We start from the raw sequence: 13,976 nt of genomic DNA, 5'->3' as shown, positions 1-13,976 counted from the left end.
TCATAGATAAGAAATTTTCGTGGCATTAAATTACAATAAGAATGCAAGGGAAAGGTAATCGTTAGGTAAATAATTAGTTTTGACCTCAGACTGGAGCCCAGAAAGTACAATAATAGAGAAATACGTTAAATCGCGGAAACCGTGAAATTTGTGCAAATGGTTAAAAATAAAAGTCTTCAAGTAATTCCATTTTCAAGCCACAGATGGAGGTGTAGGCGCTGGCGCTTTATGACTAACACCAATTCTTGAGAGAAGTAAATCCAATGACTTGAATGAAGCAGGTTTTATGAGATAACCGTCAACACCAGCAGCGAAAGCTCTCCTACGATCTTCCTTTGCCGCTAAACCTGTCAATGCGAATATCTTAGCAGGAGGTGTAACTTCTCCAGATTTCGCATTCAAGTATGATTTTTGTCCGAATTTGTCTTTTTGTTCCCGCATTTCCTTCCTTCTTTGGTGTTCTATTTCGCGGATCTCAGAAGTTGCTTGCAAGCCATCCATAACTGGCATAGAAACTAGGTATCGTAATGAGCTTTTTTTTTATCAATGTGTAGCAATGCCTACCATCCATTAGTATGACAGAGAAGTAACCTGGTCCGGTTGAGTTAACAATATCAACTGCTTGCTTTCCATCCGTTGCTTCAACATATTCGCAACCCTATTATGAAGCGTTAATAATGCCAACACTAAAAATGACACATACCTTCTTCTTAAGGAACTTGGTTAATAAATTCAGGTTGATAGCATTATCATCAACGCATAGAACCCTAAATGGTTGACCATGTGCCTTAACTGGCTCATTCTCAGCGCTGGTCTTCAAGATCGCACCAGCACCCGAAATACTTATCGTAGAACCAGGCGTTGATGGTGAGCTACCATTATGAGTTCCACTGTTGTTATCCTTCGAATGACCTGAAAAGGTGGACCAAGTACCAGAGACTGATCTATTATGATTCAACTGACTAGTACTTGGACTAACATGATAAGTTACACTTCTAGGTGTCATACTAGGTCTGGTTGGTAAGTTCGCCGATGGTTGTGTTGATTTATCAGAGTTTCTTCTCTGAATTGACATAAGATTCTCGGTAGAATTAGTTCTTTGACCAGATGGACTGAGATATTCTGACATTTGTTCACGCCAATGATCGTCAGGTGTACCCCCAGATGAGCTATTATAAGATTGATTAGCTTCACTAAAGTAATCCGATTTATTAGATCCAGATGATTCAGCAGGGGAAGGCATTGGTAGATTCCTAAAGAAATCAAAATTGCTATTCGACCTCTTTTCTGTTCTTGCATGACCACTCCTTTGAGCTAAACTGTTTATCAAAGCTATCATCACTGAGTCAAATTTCGTTGGACCGGCTGGCTTGTATATTATTCTTGCAATTCCACCAAGCCTTTCATATTCAACCTTAGCTTTATAGAGTTGCTTATCAGCTCGAGATGATGATATCAGAACTATTGGTTTGCTGAATTCACGTTCTTGTATCAACGCAAGTAACATCTCTTGTGCTTCATTTATAACTAATATATCACCGTAGACGTTGTTTTGAGGCGTTGATAAAGCACATTCTAAGCCAAGCCAACTGCGAATGTAGTTACTGGTAACGTTTATTAAAGCTTCCCCACCCATTGAATTTGTGTCGAATCCATGTAATGTCACTTTTGGTTTCCAATTTGAACTGTAACCAAGCTTCTCAATTATATTTTCTTGAGTAAGTGACTTCTCCTCTTCCTCTGACTTGTTGTCTATCATCTCAACGGGAATAGTCATCTTTATCTCTGTTCCTACATCTTCACGACTTCTAATGTCAATCTGACCATTAACGGAAGGTGATTTAATAATTGAGCTAACGATCGCCAAACCCAAACCTGTACCGGCTTGTAAAGGATCTTCTTGACTGAATGGCTGGAATACTTGACTATCTAAGAAACTTTTTGACATTCCCTTACCGGTATCAATAACAACTATCTCGATTGGTAATTTCTTGGATCCTGGTGAATGAGGAGCTTCCCTTAAAATGACCATAATATAACCGCTTTTTGTGAACTTTTGTGAATTACCAACTAAATTTTGTAAAACTCTCCTCAATCCGGCTTTCTCACATTTACAATTCCAATTTGATCTAAATTGAACGTCGACTAATATCTCAACAGGGATTGATTTAGAAATCTGATCTACTTTCTGAGTAGTAAGTGAAGGTGAAGAAGAGGATGAGCTTGATGGGGGTGCGTAAATATCACCTAAACCTTCGCTTGATGCGGCGAATCTTCCCCTGTAACCAATTATTGTGCTTTCAACCGCTTCCTCAACTAAATTCTTCAAGTTAACCTTCGATAATTTGATACCCCTTTCAACACCCGCGCTCGTATTTGATCCTGAAAGTTTTGTGAAATCAAGAACATGATTGAGTGTTTCACTAAGTGATCTACCACATGCTTTGACTGTATCTAAAAACTCAACTTGTACCTCATCCAATTCAGTATCTTGGAGTAATTCAGCAGCCGCAAGAATACCATGTAATGGCGTCCTCAATTCATGTGAAATATTACTGATGAAATTTTGCTTTGCTTTATCAGCGAGTAAGATTCTTTCTTTAAGTACGGCAGATAAGATTATTACACCCATTGCACGTAAGAATTGAATTTCATAACCTTCAAGAAGAAGTTTACGATCGCCAGTATAAGCTACGAGTAATGCAAAAGGACCGTCTTTGTCATTTGAGAGATTGAATATCGGTACGATAGCCATACCATACTTTTCTTTGACACCTACGAACTGTCTGAAGACACCTGGGATTAAGCCATAGTCGAAAATGTATCCATCAGGGTTTCGCTTCAAAAACCAAGCAAGTTTTTCTGAGTTCTCTTCGCTAACTGGTTGGAAACGGTTTGATGGAATAGGTCCATCTTCAGCTGCTGCGAGTATTGGTATTGAACGAGCGTATGCATCATCCGAACCAGATCTGTTTATTGGTGGCCATTGAGATTGTGACCTATTTTCTCTTTTTAAAGCATTAAGGTTGGAAGACGAGCTAGTTCGTGTGGGCGTCTCTCTTTGAGATTGTGTGATAGGATCCTAAGCCAGTTAGATAAAGAAAGAAGCTTCAATTTTGTTCACACTTACTGGCATATATAGCTCATTATCGTCACCTAAATTCTCAGCGATCTCAAACTGCGAGATATCTAGCACTAAAGCACCTTCAACACCAAGAGTATCCTTGATTAAAGTTGCAGCTTTATCATAAACCTTTTGCATATCGCTAACATTGCTTGATTTTGTGTTACCAGCTGAATTCATTTCCAAAATATCTCTATTAAATTGTTCCATAGAGCTTTGAATTAAATCCCTAGTTCTCATTTGACATTTATCTCTCCATAGTTCCATCTCACGGAGAACGATTGATGCAAATTCCTTCAATGTATGACGTTGTCTAGGTGTAAATTCGGTTCTTGGCTGGGAATCTATAAGAGCAAGTGCGCCAATGTTGTAACCATTATATGTTCTTATTGGAGCAGCTGCATAAAATCTAGCTTTTGGTGAAAATGAAGGATTTTTCGAGAATCTCCAATCTTTCGTTATATCTAAACTAACTAACGGTTCATCATTTTGTTGTAAAATTGCATGCGAACTCAATGCAGTTTTTCTTGGTTCATTGACCCTTATATCAGTTTCAAACATCTCCTCATAGCCAGTATGAGCTTTAAGTACGACATTTTCTCCATTAACGAGGCTAATTATGACACATTTAGTTTGAAAAACCAACTTGACGAGATGTAATATCCTATCCAATGATAGATCAGGAGTTCCTCTTAACAAATCAAACTTGAAAAGTTCCTTCCTTCTTGCATCCTCATTTAAAGGCAAAGGTGGCACTAAATACGAAAGCTCACTGAATTGTTTCTCAGCTAAGTTTTGTATACGATCAGAACTTAATCTTGATGGTATAGGATCCTTAATTGAGTTCATCTCAATGGGTAAGGCTTTCACTGATGTCACTGGTGACGTAGGATCAATGATGTGTTGATGATCAAAAGCCTCAGTTAATTTATCCAAATCAGGTTGGTCAGGCTGTCGTGAAGGAGTTGTATCATTCATAACCGTCCTATCGCTATCCTCTCTGTTAAGGAAATGTGGTCTGGTATTCGTTGGTGTTGAAGTATCAGTTGATAACTCCGATTCGTATGAAAATTGACGATCGTTTGTATTTAAAGGAGCTACTTTTGATTGTGGGGTAGGTGATACATAATCCATATAACCTGTCGATGAATGCTTTGTATCGTCATAAGTTTGTGAGGGTAAAGCACTCTTGAGATCACGTTGCTTTGAACCTTCCGGTGCGCTAGCAGGTCTATCAGTTGCATCTTCAGTTCCTTTGAAAAGCTTTTTATTAATATCATCTGAATGTATGAGAGAATGAGTCGCTACTTGTACCGCCAAATCTGGACCAAAAGCTAGATTTTGTTGGGTAGAGGACAAATTGATAGGATACAGAGACGTTTCGTTATCATCTATATCTTCAGAGACTGAAGATGCATGTGACATTGGAGCTGATCGGGTTTTCTGACCTGAAACTGGTGTAGAATTTGAAGGTGATTGAGGTTCTAAGAAAGTAGATGGATTGGATGGTAGGTATGATTCATTAATTGAGGACCTCCTCCTGCTTGTTGTGAATCCATCAATTTTATCAAGAGCTCTATGAGCTGAGTAAGTCCTGCGACTATCAACCGATAAAGTAGCAGAGTTTGTTTTCAAAGGTGGCCTAGGTATCTCAAAAGGATCCCATCTACCGGCTGCATATGCAGACATAAAAAGAGCCCAATCGTATTCGTCGGGGTTGCTGAGATGATCATCATCTGTGGATGTATTCATTCCAGTATAAATCGAGGGTAGATAAGCTATTGAAGTTTTAGCTAAACGCGTAATTTAGTTTTTATACTCACGCTTATCAATATCCACAGCGACGCTAGTAGATCTTGCGGGAGAGGTGTGAGAGTGGATTGATTGAGAGATATTATGCTTATCTCTACTACCACCTGGCATCTCTACTAAAAATTATTTTATGATGTAGTCCTCGTTGTCTAGATGAAAGATGATGGATGACAGTCTGTTGCTGATGTAAATAGTAAAATAATAAAAACTTAAATATTTCCTAACTAAAACAATGATATATTTATATCTTTTACGGATATATAAACTTAATACTACATACTCTGTGACCGGCTGAACTACGTCATAATAATTTTATGCACGCCTGCCTAATTTGGAATCCCAATGAAATGTATTTAAAATAAAAGAAAAGCAGTAAATAGGAAACTTTTAACCTGGAGGTAAGAGTGAGCTGTCGACTTCATCAATTTCGGCTGCTGCGTCGATCTCCTCCGCCCAGCTAGCTGGTAATGGTGTTCTAGGCATGACCATCATACCTAGTGCTGTGTTAGATGAGTAATAATTAAAAATAAGGTTATTTACCTGTTCTAGAAGCTTCAAGTACACCGAAAGCTCTAACTAAACCGAGGAAAGCGTCCAATCTGGTGCTTTTACCGGTAACCTCAACAATTACACTATCTGAGCTAACGTCAACTAATTTACCACTGAATTGTTCAGCGAGGTTCTTCAACGCAGACAAATGTGCGTGCTTTGTGCGTAATGCCTCAGATAATGACATCTTGGTCAAATCTTCTTGAACTTCAGAAGGTCTTTGGGTGTTCGAGAATTGAGTGATAGCTTCATCGTATGTCCTAGCTGACTCTAAGCTAAATGAGGGATCTGAACTTGATGGTTTGAAATGTTCATTAAAGTATTCTGGACCAAGGAGGGAAACTTTAACCAACAAAAGTTCACGTTCGATGACACTAGTGTTAGTGTAATCAAGTACAGCCCATACAGGTACCTATATCGAGTTAGATGTGTAACGGAATAATAAGCCGACGGACTAAATCTTCGAGTTGTCTTCTCGCTTGCTCTACGACTGCGTCTTGACCTCTGATACAGATGCACATCCGACTAAGATCGCGAACTTCTGTACGACAGACGACTAATGAGTCGATGTTAAAACCTCTTGCGGCTAAAATACCGGATACACGACTAAGAACACCAGGTTCATTTTGTACGAGTGCATTCAAGATGTGTCTGGGTGGCGTTAATAATAAAATGCTAGTAAAAGATAAGAGTTACCTCTTAAATGGTTGAGTCAAAGGTGGAGGAGTATTATAACTGAGAGAAGCTGATTAGTTGAGATAGATTGACGTAATAAAAAACGTACAGGATGTTCTTTACGGACTCCTCTGCTGTCCATCTTCTTGGAGGCTCTTGGGCAGGCAAAGGTGGTGGTCTTCTCGGTGAGTGCTCTAACTTGTACTGATAAGCCGAAGTGGAATCAGGATCAGAGTTGGCTGGCTGCTGTGAGTATGAGCGTGTTAATAATTTGCTAATCTGCCTAGGTTTCAGCGATCTATAAATTAAAGACATCGTCGTAGGGAGAAGATGAGCTGTGATGACTCGATAGACAATAATTGATGATATAATTTAAAATAATTGTTTAAATACAAAAATTTTATTCTTTTTACACTCCAGTTATTTCTTTATTTTACACCTTGATCTCTGTCAGTGGATGCGTTACTCTTTAAAATTACTCTCTAACGAACGACTTAGAATTTATAGCAAAATGTCAAATAGAGTAGCTCACAGTTTTGATAAAGCAAAGTTAGAAGCAGTTTGTTTGAGAAGATTCTTCTTTGCACCTGCCTTTGAAATCTACGGTGGTGAGTCAACTAGTGAGCTACGAATCTTATACTTAGAACATCACAGGTTGCGCTGGTTTATACGATTATGGTCCACCTGGCTCTGCTCTTCAAGCTAACATCCTTGACGCTTGGCGCAAGCATTTCATTATCGAAGAAGAAATGTTGGAAGTTGACACAACTGCAGTCACTTTAGGCGAAGTACTCAAAACATCAGGTCACGTTGATAAGTTCACCGATTGGATGACTAGAGACACAAAAACCGGTGACATTTTCAGAGCAGATCATCTCATAGAGGCTGTCCTTGAAGCACGTCTCAAAGGTGACAAAGAAGCTCGTGGTGTACAACAAACCGAACAACCAAAGGAGGATGAAAAGAAGAAGAAGAAGAAAGTAAAGTCAACCGCTGTCAAATTAGATGACGCTGTTGTTCAACAATATGAGACAATTCTCGCACAAATTGACAACTTCGACGGTGAAGGCTTAGCTGATTTGATTGCTAAGCACACTATTAAATCGCCTGAAACTCAAAATGATTTGACAAAACCTGTTGAATTCAACTTGATGTTCGAATCTTCAATCGGTCCAACAGGTCAAGTTAAGGGCTACTTACGTCCGGAAACCGCTCAAGGTCACTTTGTCAACTTCGCTAGACTCTTAGAATTCAACAACGGTAGAGTTCCATTCGCTTCCGCTCAAATTGGTAAATCTTTCCGTAATGAAATTTCACCAAAGCAAGGTTTACTTAGAGTTAGAGAATTCTTGATGGCTGAAATTGAACATTACGTTGATCCACTCAAGAAGGATCACCCAAGATTTTCAGAAGTTGAAAACGTCGAACTTCAAATTTTACCAAAGGAAGTTCAAGTTGAAGGTAAAACTGACTTAACTACTATAACCGTTGGTGAAGCGGTTAAGAAGGGTATCATTGACAACCAAACACTTGGTTACTTCGTAGCAAGAATTAACCTCTTCTTACAAAAAATTGGTATCAATAAGGATAGATTAAGATTTAGACAACACATGTCAAACGAAATGGCTCACTACGCATCAGATTGTTGGGATGCTGAAATACACACCAGTTATGGATGGATTGAGTGTGTTGGTTGCGCTGACAGATCAGCTTATGATTTGACTGTACACGCCGTTCGTACAGGTCAACCACTTGTCGTTCGTGAACCACTTCCAGAAATCAAGATTGAGGAGAAATGGGCACCAGAAATTAACAAGAAGAAGTTCGGTCCAACCTTTAGGGCGAACCAAAAGATCGTTGAAAGCACCATATTCGCACTCGATCAACCACGTTTAGAATGTATCAAGAAAGAATTTGATGAGCAAGGAAAGTCTGATGTACAAGCAGCTGACGGTAACAAGTATGAACTCACACCAGAATTGCTCACTATTGAGAAGAAGACATTCAAGGAAACCAAGAGAGAATTCACACCAAACGTTATTGAACCATCATTTGGTATTGGTAGAATTCTCTACGCCTTGCTTGAACACTCGTTCTATGCTCGTGAGCAAGATGAGAGTAGAACAGTTAGTACTTCTTTTCGAATTACTTCTTTAACTGACGATTATATTAGGTTCTCGGATTCCCACCACTTGTCGCTCCAATCAAGGCACTCGTCGTACCAATCTCAAACTCTAAAGAATTCGAGCCAATTATCAAGGATATTTCATTACAGCTTCGTAAAAATGGTGTTGCATCTAGAGTTGATGACTCATCTGCAACTATTGGTAAGAGATACGCAAGAAATGACGAACTTGGTACCCCATACGGTATCACTGTCGACTTTGCAACTGTCAAGAACAAAACCATCACTCTTCGTGAACGTGACACAACTGAACAAAAGATTGGTACCATCGATCAAGTTATTGATACACTCGTTAAACTTAGTAAAAGTGAAATTGAATGGTCACAAGTTGACCTCCCAGCTTACTCAGGTGTACAAGATGCTGACTAAATTTATTCGCATATTCTTAGAATTAAAATAAAAAACTATAATCATATAAATCTTTTTAATACAACAATAATGATAAGTAAGACTGTCAAAATTCTGTGAAAAGGAAAAAAGTCAAACGAGAGTAAAAGTTAACTTGAACAGATTGATAATGCAGCAAATGAATGAAGTGATGAACGTGAAAACCAGAGAATGAGTGTGTGAGCATTGTAAAACTAAAAAGTCAAATAAAATCCAAGAAGGTTTTACTAAAAAGTTGTTATGTAATAATTAATCACCGTGAAATAAAAGAAGATGACTAAATTATCTAGTGGTCGTTACTTGAAAGAAAATTATGTTACTATAAGTTCAACAGCACCACCACCTTGATTTTTAGCCCAATCCATAGCCATTCCAACATCTTCATCACCTAAAACCAAAATCTGATCACCTTCTTCATCGATCCATTTAAGTTTAAAAGTGATAAGTCCATCATCTGTATCATTGGCACTTGTAACTAGATTATCAGAGTACGGTAAATGTGATCTAAATCCAGTACACAATCTAACTTTCCTTGCAATTTGTGTAACAAGTGATGAATGATCAATTGACGGTGGTAAATTCAGAACGAATAAGTCCTCATTGTACCTAACTTTTACTTTCATTTTATCACTCAATAATCCACCGTTTGAATAAGTAGTTGGAGTAGGTGGGTTGTCATTATTTGGTGAACTAGCTAAAGAAGATGATGTTGAATTTGTTGACGTTGAAATAGGTGCAACCTTTCTCTTATCACCTGCGCTAGAATCTTGTGAACTATTCGTCAATGTTGAACTTTCTGAGAATCTCTTTGAAACCCATGACCGTTGGGTTGGTGCTTCAGAGTAACTGCCTGCACCGAGGCTTACTTTACTACCATCATGAAGCTCATCCTCATGAGGTGCTTGCTGTTGAGCCATATGTTGCTGCTTTGCTACCATTTGTTGATGAGCATTTGATAATCCAACAAACGAACTATTTGAAGAAACTGTATGCATTGATTGTGAGCTAATCGGATTATGCGGTAAAGGTGGTGGTTGCATCGTACCATTTTGTTCATCAAATGGATTTTGTTGCGTGTAAGTATTTGGTGATGATAATGATCTATTTCTATTATGCGGAGATAACTGCGGTTGAGTGCTTGGTGAAGCAAGACTACCAGCCTTAGCCATAGCAGCACTAACTGAAGGTACAGGCGGTGCACCAACTGGTGTCTGTCTTAATGCAGATTTAGACGATTGACTTCTTAAAGCACGTTCGGCGCCAGCTGAGAGGTTTAAGCCCTGTTGTGATACTGATCTTGGTGGGAATTGCTGTTGTTGTTGCAACTTCCACTGTTGGAATGAGTGAGCATTTGAATCTTCTGTCTTTGCTCTCTGTTGTCTTGCGCTAGCTGGATAGATGGGTGATGGTATTTTATCTTCCATACTAACATTACTCATTGGTGAGATCAAATTAGTGTCCAAGATAGGAGTTTGAGGCCATTGTGATGATTGTTGGCCAGATGGTCTTCTTGAAGATGCTGAGTATGAGTGTGAGCCTGCTGAAGAAACAGACTGTTTTCTAGCTGATGATGGCATTTCACCTCTAGCAATGGCATCTTCCATTGCTTGCTTTCTGATAGCGACTTGACCAAGTTGTTTATCTAATGCCGCTTTCCATAACTCAAGCTGTTCACTTGTTCTACATTTTAAGGTAAAAGACTCAAGGTCGTCGTCACCTCTCCACCATACTTCAAGGTTATGTGAACCAGGTTGAATGTCTAAAGATTGTTAGAAAAGATAGTTCTATTTAGTAAACCATCTCTCACCTCTGAAATATGGAATGACATGCGTGACGTTGTTGAGGTAAATTCTACCTTTCAGTTGTAAAGGAATATTACGGCGAAGAGGGTCAAATTGATGGAAAGAACTGTCCTTTCTCTTGAGCAAACTGTTAGATTTAGATGGCTTCCTCTCCTTGCCACCTTTATCACTGCCATTTTGATTTCTGTTCTCTGGTACTTCCTTACAACAAAGGAGGATCTTTTCAAACAAGAAAACATGATATTCTCTATCAACTTGATTCTTGTTTACGTTAAACATATCCTCTATTACCAAATTACCGAATGAGCCAATATGATGACCCTTCCAGTCTTCAACTCTATTGACAAGAATTTGACATTTCTCAACGTTCTCTTTTTGTCTTTGAAGTTCATTGATCTCACCAGTGACTCTCTTCATGGCGTCATAACCATTTGATAAATCTGAATACGAAGGTGATTCTTCGTCAGTCTTTCTTCTAATTTCCTAAAATGAACGTATTAGAATTATTCCGCAAGAAAAACAACACTCACATCAAGGAACATGTGGTATTTACACACACGTTGAGTAGGCTTGATAAGTAACGCTTGAACTTCATAATGAGAAAGTCCGGAAGGAGTACCATTTTGGATAGCATCAGCTTGTTCCAAGACAATTTGATTAGCGTGATTGTAGTTAATAACAAAAGGGGCATAAACGAGCCAGTCTTGTTCCTGTAAAAGGGGTGTTAGTCAGGGTGACGGACTAAAAAAGTACCTGATTACATGATCGGTGAAGGCTTTACCCCATAAACCAATACCACCGGATTGATCAACTTCGAAAGCCTCTTCAAGACTAATTTGAACTCTTCTTTGGAAATCGACAAGGGCATGAAGGTTAGTGAATATGGAATGATGTGTATCATGTGAGAATATATTTGATTGCCTAATTTCATTTGAGAATGATTGAAGTAATTCCATGTCCATAATAAATTTTCTCTCTGATTCGATTAACTCTTGAGTGATTTTAACCCTCGATTGATTAGTTGATTGGAGGATCGGTGCGTCGTCGGTTTGAGTGGGCGTAACTTCAATTAATTTACCTCTTTTATCTAATTCATTGAGTACTAAGTTAACAGTATGTAAAACTCTAATGAATCCACTGGTGTCTTGCTTATATAAGTCTGTGACGGTGAAGAGGTCATCACTGGTCCAGCCCGTGGTTGTGTCCCCCAGTAATTTACAGCTGATAATAAACCTGGCTACACCTTTCTTACAAATTGATTGCTTATTTATGTCGTAATTGTCTGAAACTTCCAACTGTTGCTCGAGCCCAAGCTGATTGAAAAGATGGCAGAGCGAATTTCCCAGTTTAAAGCACTCCCAGAGAAGATTAACGCAATTAGTAGAGTGTACGCTATCTAAAAACATACTAAAACCTTCAACTCTCAATAATCTTGATCTCAGGAGTAAACATCTCTGATAGACAGATTGGGTCTGCAAGGGTGACCTGTTGATCTGAGACTTTGATGCAACTGGCTGTTCTATCTGCGTATGATCTTGTTGATTAATAGATTTCTTTCGTGCTGTTGTCGTTGATGTCGACATCCTCACTGTTATAAGCAGACCCAGGATTGCACAGTAAATCAATTTAAAAAATAATACAAATACTATAAAACATAAAACCTATTATCAGGTTATCATTTTGTAGACTAAAACCCTCCATCAGACTTGTCAGTAATATCGGTATTAGCTGCTGCGACTCGAACAACCGGACAATCATCATGCTTATAGCGAATCCTATAGTACCTTCAATACTCTTATTTGATAAATTTGTCCATTTACGTTTCCCTATCTTCTTCCCCACTATGCTCGCCATTGCATCACCCACACCGAGAACTAGCACGCCAGAGAGATTATCCGCAATTCGTCCATTCTCCATCCAGAGACACATCATCGACCCCGTGAGTAAATAAAAGTGGCTTAGAATAGCAGCTCCACTATCCTTCTCGTCAATAAATTCACTCATGAAAACATGGATTTTCGCCGAGAAGGGGTATAACGCAAAGTAGCGCATATACTCTATGAATATGAACACTCCGAATGCTGCACTTGCACCCAAATGTGTCAATAATGGCTAAGGCATTCTATGTCAGCAGATGTCAAAAATAGCTCATCAGACGCACGTCGACAATCACTCCGGGTACTATAATAGCCGTCACTAATAAATGAAAGTACTTCCTCCTAGCATTCAATGTCATTCCACCTGCTGTTCTATTTGCCGCCGTAACTAATTTACCGACGATCTCCCGACCCTCGCGAACCCTCTCAGGGTGCATATTCTTAAACTGAATAGGGTTTCGTACTCGGCGGAGTTGCATCACCCAACCTATTATACTTATAGTGATTAATGCTAGCCAATAACCTATAAGTCCGAATCGACGGAGGTATCTTCCATCATTCGAGATTATCTCCTTTATCAGATCGATAGGGTTTCTCCACTTGAGAACCCAGATGAGCCACATACCAACTAAACTGAGTTCTAGTACTACACAGAGAATGTAGAAAGAACCGGAAAGTATTTTTCTATGGATGTCTTTCTGCTCTGGCCATCTGAGTCTGTGTAGCGGTTTTTGGGATATATTACGACTTAGTACCAGTAGCGGGGAGAGTAGAAAGCCAATGAGAAAAGATCCTGGAATAAGCGCCAGTTGCAAAACCAGGAAGGGCGTCGGAAGTCTGTATGTCTTGAGTGGAGAGAGTATGCCAATCTAAGTCACTTGTTAAAAAATTGATTTGAAAAGTGCACAACCCACCTTCCACCTCGTGAGATTGAGTACTTCGATAAACAAACCAGTACCCAAACCGCTACTAACGACGAGTTCACCCATTGTGAATCCCTTCTTCGCGAGTTTGGAAATAACCAATAGTGTGAACTGAAAGAAAATAGTCGCTGAAAAGCACTCCAGGCTATCCAGCTCGTTGAAGAAAGCTCCATCAGAATACACCTTGACAAGCTTGACCACTGTCGTAATCAAAGTACCGATTAGAATAGAGAAGGAGGAGAAGTTCAAGAAACGACGTCCACCGCTTTTGCTCTGCGTTCTCACGACGTTGGTGAAAAGAATATGTAAGGCCGTTGCAAATGACATAATTATAGATAGTCCAACAAGGGATCGCCTCGAATTGATAAGTTGATCCTGTGGATTCTCAATAAAGCTGTATTTGAGAACCCATTCAGCTGTAGTACCATCTCGTTTGCTTGATAGCGATCCATAGAGTAAGCTCAAGGCCATGAGAGGAAGTAGCAGCAACGCAACTGCTAAACCTGGATCGGGGTTGTCTCTGTACTCATTTGCGGAAGTGCCATATATATGCCCATACTGTGTTTTGTTAAATGTGAGTATAACAGCCGAAAAGGCTACTACAACCGCGGCTGGGATAACAACGCCGAATTGAGCAAATTC

The 13,976-nt window shown here is 39.3% G+C and overlaps 4 protein-coding genes across 4 annotated transcripts; 1 reads left to right on the top strand and 3 right to left on the bottom strand.

Moving 5' to 3' along the window:
- Positions 1-21: 21 nt before the first annotated feature.
- On the bottom strand, positions 22-5,058 carry WALSEDRAFT_59237 (hypothetical protein). Its single transcript, XM_006956116.1, has 5 exons — positions 4,948-5,058; positions 3,131-4,902; positions 704-3,082; positions 565-658; positions 22-515 (listed from the first exon to the last, which is right to left on the bottom strand). The coding sequence occupies exons 1-5, from the start codon at positions 5,045-5,047 to the stop codon at positions 193-195; spliced, it is 4,668 nt and encodes a 1,555-aa protein (XP_006956178.1). The 5' UTR covers positions 5,048-5,058; the 3' UTR covers positions 22-192.
- A 211-nt stretch (positions 5,059-5,269) lies between these two features.
- On the bottom strand, positions 5,270-6,476 carry WALSEDRAFT_31032 (acetolactate synthase; the record flags this gene model as incomplete). The annotated part of the gene is made up of 5 exons (XM_006956115.1): positions 5,270-5,430; positions 5,477-5,897; positions 5,941-6,136; positions 6,182-6,220; positions 6,270-6,476. Coding segments are annotated over 5 exons (970 nt in total), but the record flags the coding sequence as incomplete, so codon positions are not given.
- A 166-nt stretch (positions 6,477-6,642) lies between these two features.
- On the top strand, positions 6,643-8,779 carry WALSEDRAFT_59236 (glycyl-tRNA synthetase). The gene is made up of 3 exons (XM_006956114.1): positions 6,643-6,768; positions 6,815-8,286; positions 8,334-8,779. Exons 1-3 carry the CDS (start codon positions 6,672-6,674, stop codon positions 8,712-8,714), a joined length of 1,950 nt encoding a protein of 649 aa, XP_006956176.1. The 5' UTR covers positions 6,643-6,671; the 3' UTR covers positions 8,715-8,779.
- On the bottom strand, positions 8,749-12,115 carry WALSEDRAFT_31030 (hypothetical protein). Its single transcript, XM_006956113.1, has 5 exons — positions 11,296-12,115; positions 11,065-11,244; positions 10,540-11,017; positions 9,778-10,491; positions 8,749-9,717 (listed from the first exon to the last, which is right to left on the bottom strand). The coding sequence occupies exons 1-5, from the start codon at positions 11,938-11,940 to the stop codon at positions 9,044-9,046; spliced, it is 2,691 nt and encodes an 896-aa protein (XP_006956175.1). The 5' UTR covers positions 11,941-12,115; the 3' UTR covers positions 8,749-9,043.
- Between the last annotated feature and the right edge of the window lie 1,861 nt (positions 12,116-13,976).

The sequence above is a fragment of the Wallemia mellicola genome, assembly GCF_000263375.1.
Source record: "Wallemia mellicola CBS 633.66 unplaced genomic scaffold WALSEscaffold_2, whole genome shotgun sequence".
Classification (NCBI taxonomy): Eukaryota; Fungi; Basidiomycota; class Wallemiomycetes; order Wallemiales; family Wallemiaceae; genus Wallemia; species Wallemia mellicola.
This window is presented reverse-complemented; position numbering and strand designations above follow the sequence as displayed.